The sequence below is a fragment of the Saccopteryx bilineata genome, chromosome 1 (genome assembly GCF_036850765.1).
Source record: "Saccopteryx bilineata isolate mSacBil1 chromosome 1, mSacBil1_pri_phased_curated, whole genome shotgun sequence".
Lineage (NCBI taxonomy): Eukaryota > Metazoa > Chordata > Mammalia > Chiroptera > Emballonuridae > Saccopteryx > Saccopteryx bilineata.
Window position 1 is genome coordinate 279623437 of NC_089490.1, and position 13860 is coordinate 279637296.

Consider the following 13860-nt stretch of genomic DNA (forward strand, 5'->3'; position numbering starts at 1 on the left):
CTCCAAATATGTGGAATTTGGGATTTAACAGTATGTGACCCACCCCAAAATACTGAGTTTTATGTCCATCTGGCAGGGGTACAAGGTGGACAGGCTCTGGCCAATTCCTCTCCATATTAGTTAAATTTATTTTTGTAATCCCTGGTTAAGAATCTACATTTAATCCATTTCATTTTTGCTTCAAAATATGCTTGTGATGTTTGACTTAACTTTAATACATATTTACAACTCAGATTTCTATTTTTAACAGGATTACTTTTGCTCTAAACCAGAAAATGAAAGGATTATGTTCTTTTCCTTATAAAAGTGAACAAAAATCGGTACTGTAAAGTCATATTCAATAGAATGTTGACACGTTTTTAAGACATTTTTGCTTTCTTTAAAATCACTAGTCATTTACAAAAATTAAAAACTTATATTGCAGTTTTGTATTCCTGTTGTTTCTCTTCAATAAGACACAATATGTTATCTCTACCCCCATATGGTATATATTTAATAAGAATATAGAGAAGTTGGGCTTAAGTAATCTAGGTTCAAATCACATCTCTGTCATTTCCAGCCACATAACTTTGGGCAAGAAACTTATCGGTGATGAGCCTCAGTTTTCCAATCTGTAGAATAGGGGTGAACACTGTGCCTAACTCATTAAGTTGCTGGAGACTACATGAGACATAGTTTGCAAAGTGTCTGGCACAATGCCTGGCCTTTGCAAATGCTTTATATAGCAATATATTTTTAAAGCTAATTTTATTCATCATGAATAAAATGAATACATTTAACTTTTAAATTATAAAAATAAAACTAAGCAACCTATCTGTTGGGTGAAAAATGTTAAAACTACTTATGTCATTTATTTAGTCTTCTTCCTGTACCTTTTATGAGTGATCATTTTTGAATTTCTCCCTTCAAAACAAGTGGGTGAAAGTTTTAATAACTAGGTCTGGGAGCAGGAAAGACCTCTTTCGATGGCTTCCTATGTGTTTGCCTGCCTACTCTTTTTTATTGAAAAACCCTCTTCCCTGCAGCCCTCCTAGTGAAGTTTCTAGCACGCCAATATAATCAGGTCAACCCTCTACCGGAAGGATGAAACTACAAGCTCTTTATAATTCATCTTCTCCCTCATCTCCATCCCCCCACTCCCATCACCCATTTCTGACTAAAGAAAGCTTGATCTGCTGGTCCTCTCCACCCCTTCCCACACCCTGCCCCTCCCTGCACCCCTTCTCTGCTCTTTGCTGTCATTCCAGCTACCATTTCTTATTAGTTCCTGCTTAGCTCTGGAGCCACTGCCTTAAGGAGGCATTTGCAGCACACCTGTGAACACCACTAACAAGCTCCTCTAGTACGCTCCCAAAGAAGCCAACCTGTCTCACTAGAGCATTAGGTTTCAAATTGTCCATTCTTATATATATCTGTTACCAACTCAGTCTCTAAAGGGTAAGGATTCCCCCTCTCTCATCTTTGTATGCCCAACACAGAAACTAGCATATTTTGGGACTCATTTTTTGTGTCTGAATCGAAAACAAATGACTTCACCTGGCACATCCAAATTTACATGGTAGGTATTATTAGATAATATGAGTTAACTGTCATTGAGCCAGCCAATTACTAATATTTTATATAATATTTCCTTATTTATGTCTGAGGTTATGAGAGTAGATCCATATTACTGTGAAAACCTTGACGAGGGAACAATTTCAAGCAAGCAAATAACGCACCGGAAGTTAGGGACCACCTACAGGCAGAGCTGGGTTTCCACTCAGGCACCACTGGATGATGGAAAGAGACACAATTTAAAAAAAGACAGAAAGAATTCTAAGAGATCCCTGAACTCTGACGACTTAACAGCTGAGAAATTATACTGTTTTAGGTTTAATCTGATGTGTGGTATTTCCCCAAAGAGGCAGAACTCCGAGATCTCTGGCCAGACTTTAGAGCAGGGGTCCCCAAACTACGGCCCGCGGGCCTCATGCGGCCCCCTGAGGCCATTTATCGGCCCCCCCCCGCCGCACACCAGAAGGGGCACCTCTTTCATTGGTGGTCAGTGAGAGGAGCATAGTTCCCATTGAAATACTGGTCAGTTTGCTGATTTAAATTTACTTGTTCTCTATTTTAAATATTGTATTCCTTCCCATTTTGTTTTTTTACTTTAAAATAAGATATGTGTAGTGTGCATAGGGATTTGTTCATAGTTTTTTTATAATCCGACCCTCCAACGGTCTGAGGGACAGTGAACTGGCCCCCTGTGTAAAAAGTTTGGGGACCCCTGCTTTAGAGAGCTTGGCCATCGGCAAGATCCAGTGGGACACGTGGATGTGCCCACACACTGATCACGTGAAATCCTCAGATAGAACTTCTAAGTTCTTGGAAATAATTGCAGCTAAAACAAGAATTACTTCTTGAAAACATGCACATTTTTGGTCTCTAGTTATTCCCCTCCCATTCTTTCTTGGATCTCCCTCCCCCAGTAAGATGTCACCACTATCCTTCACTGAAACTATTCTTTTCAAAGTTGCAAGTAAGTACACTCTGCTAAATAAACCAGTGTCATCAAACCATCTTTCTTTGTCTTGACTCCTTAATTGTACTGGACATAGTTTATCGATCTATCTTGAGACATGCTGTTCTCCTGGCTTCTAAGAAATGACACTGACCTATGTTTCTGGCTTTTCTATTTCTTTTGCAAGTTCCGTCCCTACTCCCAGACCTCTCCATTTGTGGGAGGCGCGAGGGCTCCTTCCTTACACCTCTTCTCTCCATACTTACTCCCTAGGTAACTTCTTCTAGACTCATGGACTTAAATACCATCTACCTAATGATGTCTCCCTAAGTTTTACCTCCTGCCTGAGATTCTCACCTGAACTCTGAGTTGCATATCCATCTGTCTACTTTACATGTGCAATTTGATTCTGATAAACAGATATCACATGTCCAAAACCAAAATCTTAATATTTTTCTTACACTGTCCCCAAACCCCACCAGGTCCCTCTGCAGTACACTCCATCTCAGCCAGTGATGACTCTATTCTTCTAATTGTTGAGTCAGTGACATCCTTGAGTCCTTTCTCATATCATTACCCAGTCCATGATAAAATCCAGATCGCTCTACTATTCATGCATGTCTCTGTGTGTACCCAGAATTATACTACTTTCATAACCTCCAATGTCACCATCCCGGCCCATGCCATAATCATCTCTTGCTTAGATTACCACAATAACCTTCCAACTGGTATTCATGCTTTTACCCCTGATGCCCTACAGCATATTCTCCACATAGCATCCAGGGTGACATTGTTATACACTAAGTCAGATTGTATCACTCGTCTGCTAAAATCTTCAGTGGCTCTCATGGATTTAGCACAGCCAGCATCCTCAAGTCCTCTTCAAGACTTAGAAGACTCTCCCTCATTGGTCACTTTACTGACCTCATGTCATTTCTCTGTCCTTCTTGTCTCAATCCACCTGCAATGGTCTTTTGCTGTTCTGCAAACATATCAGACACACCCTATTCACCAGTCTTGCACCTGCTGTTCCTTCTGTTCAGAAGGCCCTTCTCCTAAATATCCATCTGCCAGCTCCCTGACCTCCTCATGACTGACTCCAACGTTACCTTCCAGTGAGGGCTTTCTCTGGTCACGCTATCAAAAACATTTACCTTGATGATTTTCTGTCTTCTCCATTTAAAACAATGCCTGAGATATTGGTTGACATTGATCACTACTGTATACCTACGCTCTAAATCAGAAGTACTTAATAATTATGAAATATATTAATTCATTCAAGAGCGACAGTCACTACCTATCTCATATTCACAAGTCATAGTTATCAGTAGCAAACCTCCAAAACCACAACCTTGAAAATCTCAGAGCTATTTTTCAGTCTTGACTTTAATGGTATCTCATTAGCAAACCAGGTGGCTCCACAGTTTATGCCTGGAATGGTATTAGGCACCCTGTTTTAGGGATGGGGTCCAAAAGCTCCAATAGTCAGGATCTCTCACGCATGTTAGAATCTGTCCCCACATCTCTTCAGGGCCATAGTTTTCTAATTTCTAAACGGGGCTCACAATCTTATGCAACCCAAGTATTTATGCGGAGTTATAAAATACAGGGTGGGGCAAAAGTAGGTTTACACTTGTTCCTATGGAAAATAATACAATAATTAATAATTAATCGTATAAACATAAACTCAGTGTTTTGTGTATTCACAACTGTAAAACCTACTTTTGCCCCACCCTGTAATTTTAAACTCAAAAACTGCCAGCAGCGATTTGCATGATAAGAATTTTTAAATGAACATATAAAAGCATGCATTTAAACAAAGTAGTTCAAACATTAAAAGTGTTCATTGTAGCTCTAATATTATGGCAAGTTGATTTTTTTCCACCAGGTAGCAAAAATGAAATATGGCCAAATAATTTGAGGAACAGATGGAAATGGGGAGGAAAGTGAAGGCACAAGGGACTGTGTTGACCAACTGCAGCTCTCTTTCTGGCTAAAGCGGTCTATACTGCCCCCCCAACACACACACACACACACACACACACACACACACACACACCACATCAAACCCTCAGAAATTTTATTCCAGACACTAGAGTGCAAGCAGTTTTTACAACATATTTACTTTTACAACCTCTTCCTAAATTCAGCGATATAAGGAGCTGTGAGGCTCTGTGTCTGTTCCATTGGCACGCCCCCAACCCCTCTACGAGACCCACTCTTCCTATTTTTACTAAAATGATGCACAAGTTTAGCATGCATAATCAGTGGGACAAAGAGCTGTAAGCTAAGACTCTGGGTTCTTTCCCCAGGTCTGTGCAGGCAGTGAAATGACCTTTAGCTAGTCATCTGGACTCTCTGGGCCTCAGTTTCCCCTTCTCTGCGGTGGCTGGGAAGAATGTCATGGTGCCTTAGTCTCCCACAAGCTCCACCAGTTCCTCGCTCTCTGACAAGATCTAGACATTTATAAACTTATAAAACAAAGTTTCCCTACATGTTTCCTAGCCCTCTCTTCCAACCAGCATGCTTCTCAGTCCCTGTCTTACAGAGATTATGATACTGGTACCGGGTTGGCATCAATAATGGTCCACCTCCAAAATTCTATTAAAGATAGAGGAGTGAGAGAGCGAGAATACTGTTCTCATTTCAGTAAACATACCTAGCATCATTTGGGGGCAGTGGAATTCCAGCCTGCACCCTGTTTCGTCAAGCCAGTCCTCTCCAGCAATTACTGTGTGGAATGAAAGATGCCCTTGGGCACCTGCCTCATGTATGCAACAAGTTCCTTTTTTTTTAATTTTATCCTATTTATCTTCACAGTCACCTATTTATGTCAAGAAAGGAAACCTATGAGCATGGCATCTGTTACTAGAGTGATACAATTACCTAATACTTTCACTAGAAGAAAAAGTTGCCAAAAAATCCAGATTAGTCGTCCGGTGTTTTAAGAGACAAACACCATTAGTCTTTCAATCATCGTGTCTTGTTTAGCTGAACATATGTGCTACCAGCAGAGTCACCAGCTCGGCCTGGTTTTTGATGGACAAAACAAACGACCACATTCAAGTCACCTCCTCCATATCTGCAGAGAAAGGCAGTTTTTTTTTTTCCACCCAACCAGAATCCAGCCCAGCCTCTCTGACCCTATAATAAGCAGGTAACAAATTCAAGGAACTGCATTGTTACTTTTCCCCCATTGTTGGAAACTATGTAAATTCAATCACAGGTGTGGGAGAGTCCTTGACTTTTGACTAAATTTAGACAAAATACAATAAATCCCATACTACCATAACAAAGTAGTAAAATTTGAAAGTAATGCATTATTGGTTACTTTGTTCACTACTTCAGAAATCTATGTAAATTCAATGTCTGCTTTGGGGGAAATCCATTACTTCTACAACAAAGTGTCAATAACTATGGATAATATAAATATTGTGAGTTTTACTTGCTTTGGCCTTTTTCTGAATACAATCAACAGGTCTTGTGATTATTAAGTTAGACTTAATTTTACGAATGTCTTAATCTTCTGATGGGTGGGGGAGAATTAGAGTTTGAGAGATTGCATTAGTTTTAACAAAGAAGTGGCCTATATTAGTTTAGATACTAACATAGTCTAGGCACGTCCTGGCCCTCTCTATATCCTGCAGACACTGTACCCTGGTCCACAGACATGCCTGGCTTGAGTTTCTCTCGAGCCCAGCTGTTTGCCTCCATCCTGCACGCCAGCCACCCATAGTGCACCCAGTGCCCCTATGGGGGAGCCAGGGAAGGTGGGCAGCAAGTCTTTTTACCTGCCAAGCTGCCGGGCCTCTGGAGGGTGGCGGTGGCATACAGCTCCTGCGAGTGCTTGCTGTACTGCTCCGACGCGTGGACCAGGCGCTTGGTGGGCGACAGGGTGGCGTACGTGCCGATGGTGGAGCTCAGCTGGTGGATGGGCGAGGAGGAGATGGTGGACTGCACGGTGGGGGGCGAGGTCACGCGGATTGGGGACAGGCCGGCCGAGGACACGACGATGTTGATGGGCGAGCTGGTGCTGTAGGACTTGGCTAGGCGGCTGGGCGACTGCTTGGGCGAGGAGCCGCGCGGCGCTGCATAGGCAGCGCCCTCGGGGGCCGAGCCTCCGCGCTGCAGCTTGGTGGGCGAGCCGCCCTGCGGTGCGGCCAGCGGGGAGCCCCCGCGCGGCGGCGCGGGCAGCGTGGAGCTGGAGTAGTAGAGCGCGGCGGCGGCAGCGGGCGGCGCGTCCGGCAGGTGGAAGGCGCTGCCCAGGCTGGGCGCGAACGGCTCCCGCGGCGGCGGCGGAGGCGGCGGCGCGGGCTCGGGCCCCGGCAGGTGCCCCGTGCGGCTCGTGGTGCCCTGTGCGCGGGAGAGCAGAGAACACGCGCGTTCAGCCGGGGGAAGCACAGAGCCCCGCCCGCCCAGCCCAGCCCCCGCCCGGCGAGGGAGGGAAAGTAGGCGCTCCGCAGCCGGAGAGCAGCACTGCTCGTGGGACCCAGACACAAGCGCCCCTCCAGCAACTCAGGCAGGTGTTTCTCCGACAGAGAAAAACCCAACTAGCAAAGATCGGCTGACAGTGGGATGGGCATCACGTCTGGCAAATGGGACAGTATTCTTCTTACATAGCTAAGATGTTTCTGAAATAGCAGAGGCATCGCATTAGTCACATAAATATCTTAAAAGGCCACCCAACAGGGCCACCGTGATATACTTGAAGGCAATCACGATCTGTTAGATTTAATGAGAAATTCAGGCTAAATCTTTCCCCTCCACTCCCACGGTCATTACACCGGATACTGTTTCCACCTCCAAAACCGGCCACGTAGCATACTTGTCTGGAGAACATCAAGAATGAACATACTTCCTACAGTTTATTCTGTGTTACTGTCACGTTGATTCTTCTTTTTGAACAAGAACAAATAAAAAGGAGGGAGAAATACTGTTTTGGAATAAGTATACTTGGTCTTTACGTGCTATTTTAAAAAAAGAAAGCATTATTTCTGGAGGAATCAGAGCATTTGTAAACGAAAAGAATAAAAAAGCCTTTCTTTTCTAGATTTTAGTTCTGGGCTCCAAATCTGTCAGCATCTCTCCCTCTAGGTTGCTTTTAAGAACCCCCACCCCCTCCGCAGCAAGCAGTGTCTTCAAATTGAAAGCCACTTGCCTCTTTTTTATTTACAAGAACACAAAAGGCGACAAGGGCTGGGGTGGAGTCAGCTGAAGGGGAAAGCACTTTCCTTGAATCTAATCCAGAGACAAATTTGCATTCGATTGAAAACACTACATTGTCGACCACTTCTGGGCAAGAGATCTAGGATCTTCCAGGCTTTCCCCGAAGAGCCAGAAAGGTTTGTGAGAGCAGGCTGGTGTAAAAAAGGGGTAGGATTATACACTGAATGAGAGAAACGGGGAAGGAAGGTTTTGAAATTGGGGATGAGAGTTGGGAGGAGAGGGGGAAGCTGATTTGACGGCGGGAGGGAGAGAGGCTGCACAGAAGCTGTCAAAGGTGTCAATTATGCCTCTCCGCCCATACTGGAATGGCAGTGGACAGATAACAGACGGGGCACTTCCATCCGCACATCCGCACATCCAGATTTCCTCAGGATGTCAGGTGCATGCGAAAATCTGGGGGAGTTGAGTGACATCAAAATTCTCTATTAAGAGCAGCCTGGAAATACAGGGGATCAAACTGTTGCAAGACATTCTCTATGTGAGGGCTGTGTGTGTATTTATTTATATATAATGTACATATTTTATAAAGTTTTATGAATGTGTGTAAATATATGTATGCCTCTCTCTCACTCTCTCTCTCTTTCCCCACTGACAAAGATTCTCGTCTTGACCAAACTCTAGTCAGGCCCCTCTGAACTCTGTTTTCAACTAGGCCCTGATTTTTTTGGAGGGGCTTCTGTGATCATCTCTATATTGTCCAGTTTTAGCAAGAATCCTGCTAAATCCAGTCAGCCAGAAGCCTCCGTTTTGCATGTCTGCTCACCCTCCATATCTGATGGAGTTCCTCGTCTGCCACCACTGCCCCCACCCCAGGCCCGCCTTCAGCAAGAATCCTGTGAGGTCGGCTTAGGCAGAACCCTTCCCCCTGATGCTTCCTCTCAGTAGTAATGTTCTGCTCACTGACCTCACCCTGGTCCTCAGCTGTAAATTACCATTTTTCTTTGTTGTGTTTGAAATGAACCCAGTCTATACTGAGGTCTCTTTCCCTCTATTGCAATAGTTTATTTCTAAATATAATCTGTATCTACCAGTTCACTATTCAGTTCTGGTTCTCCTCTAACACCACAGAACAATTATTTTGAGATAAATAGCAGGAAGGAAAGTAAATGTAACCTCCATGCTTTCTCCAATGATGTGTCTCTAGAAAGTAGAGCAAAGCCTGATTCATAGCAGAGATGCCATGAATGTTTATAGAATGAGTGAAAAAATGTTAATAGATCTGGTCCCAAGGCTTTGGCAATGAGGGCTTTTATGTGTGGAGGATAGTGGGGAAACTGTACAGAACTGCTTCGCTTACTCCAAACCCTGGAGAAATATTCTATCACCATCCAGAGTCATGGGGGTGCTTAGAGCCAATTTTGCTTTCCTCCTGATAGAAGTTCTAAGCATGAAATGGACAGACCGGGCTTCTCAAACCTGGCTGCATGTTGCAATCACCAGTGGAGCATTTGAAAAAGTTTCAGTACCTGTGCTGTACACTAGCCATTTAACTCAGAATCTCTGGAGGTGAGACTCAACAGTCAGGCTCTTTGGAAGCTCACTAGGTGGTTGCAATGTGCAACCGAATGTGAGAACAAGTCATCCCTAGAGCAGCGGTTTTCCAAGTGTGGTCCTTGTTCCAGCAGCGCACATCCAGATGGGCACCAGCCGCGCCCCATCTTTACCGAGTCAGGAACTCTGAGGGCAGGGGCCAGGAGTGTATGTTTTAACAAGTGCTCAAAGTGATTATGGTGCTCCCTAAGGTTTATAAGCCACTGATCAGGAAAAGATTGTGACTCGGGGGGCTGGAAGAGGCCTGAGTGTCTGCATTTCTCACAGTCTCCGGGGGAAGGCGGATGCTGCGGGTCTGAGGACTACTTGCTAAAGTGAGACAATCCCCTTCTTCCTTCCCTTTCCTTCTGAAGCTCTCATGGGACTTGGGCAACATTCAGCCACACAGAACCCAGCTGGCAAGGGACAGAAAAGCTTCAGACAGGAATTTCTGTAATGTCTTCTCACCGGAGCACAAGGAGAAAGCATCTCAGAGGGTGTAAGGAGAGCCTCCAGCTTCCAACAGAACAAACACTTTTTCTTATGGTTTGCATATATAGTAACGCTAGAAGACATTAATAATTCCATTCCAAAGTAGTATAATTTCTAACAGAGTAAATGCTAGGTATTTAAAATAAATATTAGAGTATACTAATACATATCATATTCTAATATATAAATATTTAAATAGTAGAATGACATGGATCCTAGGGAAACCTTGAATAAATTTTGCAAACAGTTTTTTTTGAGTCTGTTGGAACTTCAAATCTCAGAAATGTTAACCCAGCTAAATACTACAATTTAATAAGAATTTATTATTATTATTTATTCATTTTAGAGAGGTGGAGGGGACAGTGAGTGAGAAAGGGTGAGAGAGAGAGAGAGAGAGAGAGAGAGAGAGAGAGAGAGAGAAGGGTGGAGGGAGGAGCAGGAACCATCAACTCCCATTTGTGCCTTGACCGGGCAAGCCTAGGGATTCAAACCAGTGACCTCAGCATTCCAGGTTGATGCTTTATCCACTGCGCCACCACAAGTCAGGCTAATAAGAATTATTAAATTGCCCCAAATCTGAGAAGTTTTGAGAAATAGCAAACTAGCTCCAGATATGCTGACAGGCTATAGTATCCAATCAAAAATATTTCTAAATATTATAAGATCTTGGTAAAATTTTACCCAAAAAATTTTACATGAAAATAAGAAAAACATAACTAATAAAATGTTCTATACTCTTTCAGACTGATACTGTCCATGATGAAAGTGTTTAAAATCTTCACTGTCTAATACAGTAGCCAGCAGACACAATAGCTTATTGGGCAGCTGAAATGTGTACTAGATTTTAACAAACATTTAATCTTTTTTTCCTTCTTTTCCAAGTGATAGGAGGGTAGATAAAGAGACAGACTCCCACATGTGCCCCAACCAGGATCCACCTGACAACCCGCATCTTGGGCTGATGCTCTGCTCATCTGGGGCCATGCTCACAACTTAGTGCCTGAGGCAGAGGATCCAGGAGCCATCCTCAGTGACCAGGATGATATGCTCAAACCAATTGAGCCATGGCTAGAGGAAGAGAAGAGAGAGAGAGAGAGAAGGGGGAGTGGGAGAAGCAGATGGCCGCTTCTCTTGTTTGCCCTGACAGGGAATCAAACCTGAGACATCTACACACCTGCTGGGCTGATGCTTTACCACTGAGCCAAATGGCCAGGGCCCAAACATTTCATCTTAACTAATTTGAATTAAATTGAATTTAAATAGGCAAATGTGGCTAGTGGCTACCTTTCTGGACTGCATAGTTATAAGCCCTTCTGCAGTTTACAATAAATAATCCAGAGGTGGTATACTCTATGCGATGGCCTATGGAGTCATAAGGGCCTAAGAATGGTTCTTTGGCTAAACAGAGAAATATGGTTTTAGCACCAACTGGACCAAAACAGTAATCTTGTAGGAACTTGTTTCCATTGTTACGTTTATGTTTTGTTCCATTGTATAACTTCATTTAGCAATTCTTACCCAGTTAAGGATAAAAAGGCTGTACTTCAAGTCTCCTGCACAATTTATAGGATGGTTTATTACTACCTAAGTCACTGGGCTAAAAATAATATAAACACATTTCAACACACATAGAATTGCATCCACTTTACTGTCATGGAAGTTCAAGTCTACCTCAAAGGTATGTTATTACTACAAAACTGTAAGTCCAATTTTAAAGTTAGAATTGCAAAACTTAAAAAAAAAAGGATTACCACACCCTTATTCCTTAGGCTATTTGGAAATCTTGTGTAAAAGCAATGACAACTGAAATAATATTTTCATTGATGATGAGGCCTTTTAAAGAAAAATAATGATAGGAAAAATTTTGATATGTATTTGGAGAAGACTGGGCCCCAATTCTGTCCCAGATCACAGGATGGGCCATCGACAAAAACAGTTTCTGCTGGTGTTTTTATTTTCAGCTCTTTGAAGGGCTGTTTTATTTGTCATTCCCACCCCTCCAAAATGGCGCATTCACCTTTGTGAAATTGACAAGTAGAACACTGTCAGGTAGATGTTCTGACTGAATAGCTTCTGACAGGCAGAGTTTTGTGCATATTGAGTGTCATTCCTTTCTTGCTTCCCATTATGGGAAATTCATCAAGAGAAAAATGAAAAGCATTACTTCCAATTTCTATGAATGCCTTCTGTAGATTATATAAATACCTCAAATTAAAAAAAATATGTAAGAATTGTGTTTTGATAAGACATGAGCAATACACATAACTCGACAAAACTCTGATAAACATTTCATCTGCATTATAGTTTGCATGTAAACTGCAGATGGATCAGTTTTAGGATATATTAGAGTTGTGATTTTTGTATTATATGTTTGCATGTGCATCCTAGGAACACTGAGTCCTCCTGTGTAACTGTGGAGGGCATTTATACCTACTTTATAGAAGTGTTTAGGGTGGCTGTATTTTCAAAGTGTAGTGAAAATGGAAATCTAGGCAATATTTACATTATTCCCATTAACTAACAGTACTTAAGTTGCATGCGTTAACTTGCACATTAAGTCATTAAACCATTAACAAAAGGGTTCTTACATTCCATTTACAAATGAGGAGACTTTTGTGAAGGTCTCCCTACAATCCTTTTATGTGGAGTATTTCAACTTGACGAGACTTTGGAGATCTCTCATTATTGTATTTTGGTTTGTAGAGAATGCTACCTGGTTCAGAATTGTGACATTGTTCTTTTCTGAGAGTGTGAGCCCCTGAAGTTATGGGGTTCTTGGGCCTGAATGTGGCATCAACCTCAATACAGAGCTGAGATGTTTCCAGATCTCCTCGCATTATAGCTTCTGTAAAGGGGGTAGGCATGGCAGGGGTGGGTGGTAGGGTAAACACTCTCTGAACTTGAAAACTTATGTAATCCTTATTCTTTGGGGATTTGGCAGGGCAAAAAAGTACAAAAAGCAAAACAAACAAATAGAAAAACACTGCTTGCAGCCAGTTAACAAGAGCCTTGACATTCTGGACTCTAAGGAGTCTTGACTTCAAATCATGAGCAGAACCGCATTTTAGAAAGCAGGTCCGTGATTTACCGGCGGTCCTTGTGAAGATGCTTTGAGACCTGCCAAGTTTCCTGGAAATGTCAGCCAGGCCCCTAACCCTGGGTCAGAAGGATTTTTGTCCAGAGTGCTGGGCAGCCAGGCCCACAGTTTCAGGAATGGGACCCAGAGTCCCTGTGGCTTCCCAGAGGGGAGCTTAATGACCTGGCATAAGCAGTTTGTTCCCCATCAGCAGTACTTATCACCTGTCATTTTTGGAATTACTATCAGATCAGCAAACCTAATAATTCATGGTGTCTTCCCTTTGTGGATCCTTCTGGTTGTGGTGACTACGGTTACTGCTGGAAATAGTGGTCCTGGGCAAACCAGCGTCCTGAGAGAAGCGAGCAGGCATGTTTCAAAGGAAGACAGCAACAGGACGAGGGCCACACAGGAGCCCGCACTGGAGCGCGGCACCGGATGTGGTCAGGAAGGAATGGGCTGGCGTTCGCAGGAAGGCAAAGGCAGAGAGGATTGAGTGGTGACAGTGTGGTGAGAAAATAAGAACGAGGGCTGAAGACAGTGTTTCTACAAGTAGAAAAGCTCAAATAACTGTTAAATACTGAAATACAAGACATGGCTTTAAGATAACATCTTTGAGGAAATCCACTTCTAGACCAGAACAAACTGGTAATGTGATTTAGTTGTATCAGCTATGGATGCTGATTAATCCTTGAGAATTTGTTGAACTTTCCTAGGATAAGTTTGCATAGCGCATTAGGGTTGCACATGAATACGGATGAAGTCATTTACTCTCACAACTTGGAAACAAGAAATCACCAATTCCACAATGTAAACAGTCTTACTTAGGTATTATAAGAAATGTCCTGTGATACTAAAATGAATGCACATCACCACATAAATTTTGTGCCCTTGAACTTGCTCTCTGGGATGAAAGCAATGTGCTTGAACATTGCTATCTTTGCTCCTCAAATTTCACTTCTTTTTTGAAAATGTCTTCAGAAAAAATTTGAAGTATAATTCCCAGGACAGAAAATCCTGGTTTGATTTCTGAAAT

At 42.8% G+C, this 13860-nt stretch overlaps 1 protein-coding gene across 7 annotated transcripts in view; it reads right to left on the reverse strand.

The window, feature by feature from the left end:
- The window catches only part of CTNND2 (catenin delta 2), a 985037-nt gene that overhangs the window by 424301 nt on the left and 546876 nt on the right, over positions 1–13860 (reverse strand). For all 7 annotated transcript variants that reach the window (XM_066243701.1, XM_066243686.1, XM_066243718.1 and 4 more), the window contains exon 7: positions 6292–6853. In XM_066243701.1, coding sequence (XP_066099798.1) covers positions 6292–6853 — 562 coding nt within the window. The remainder of the gene's footprint in view (positions 1–6291; positions 6854–13860) is intronic.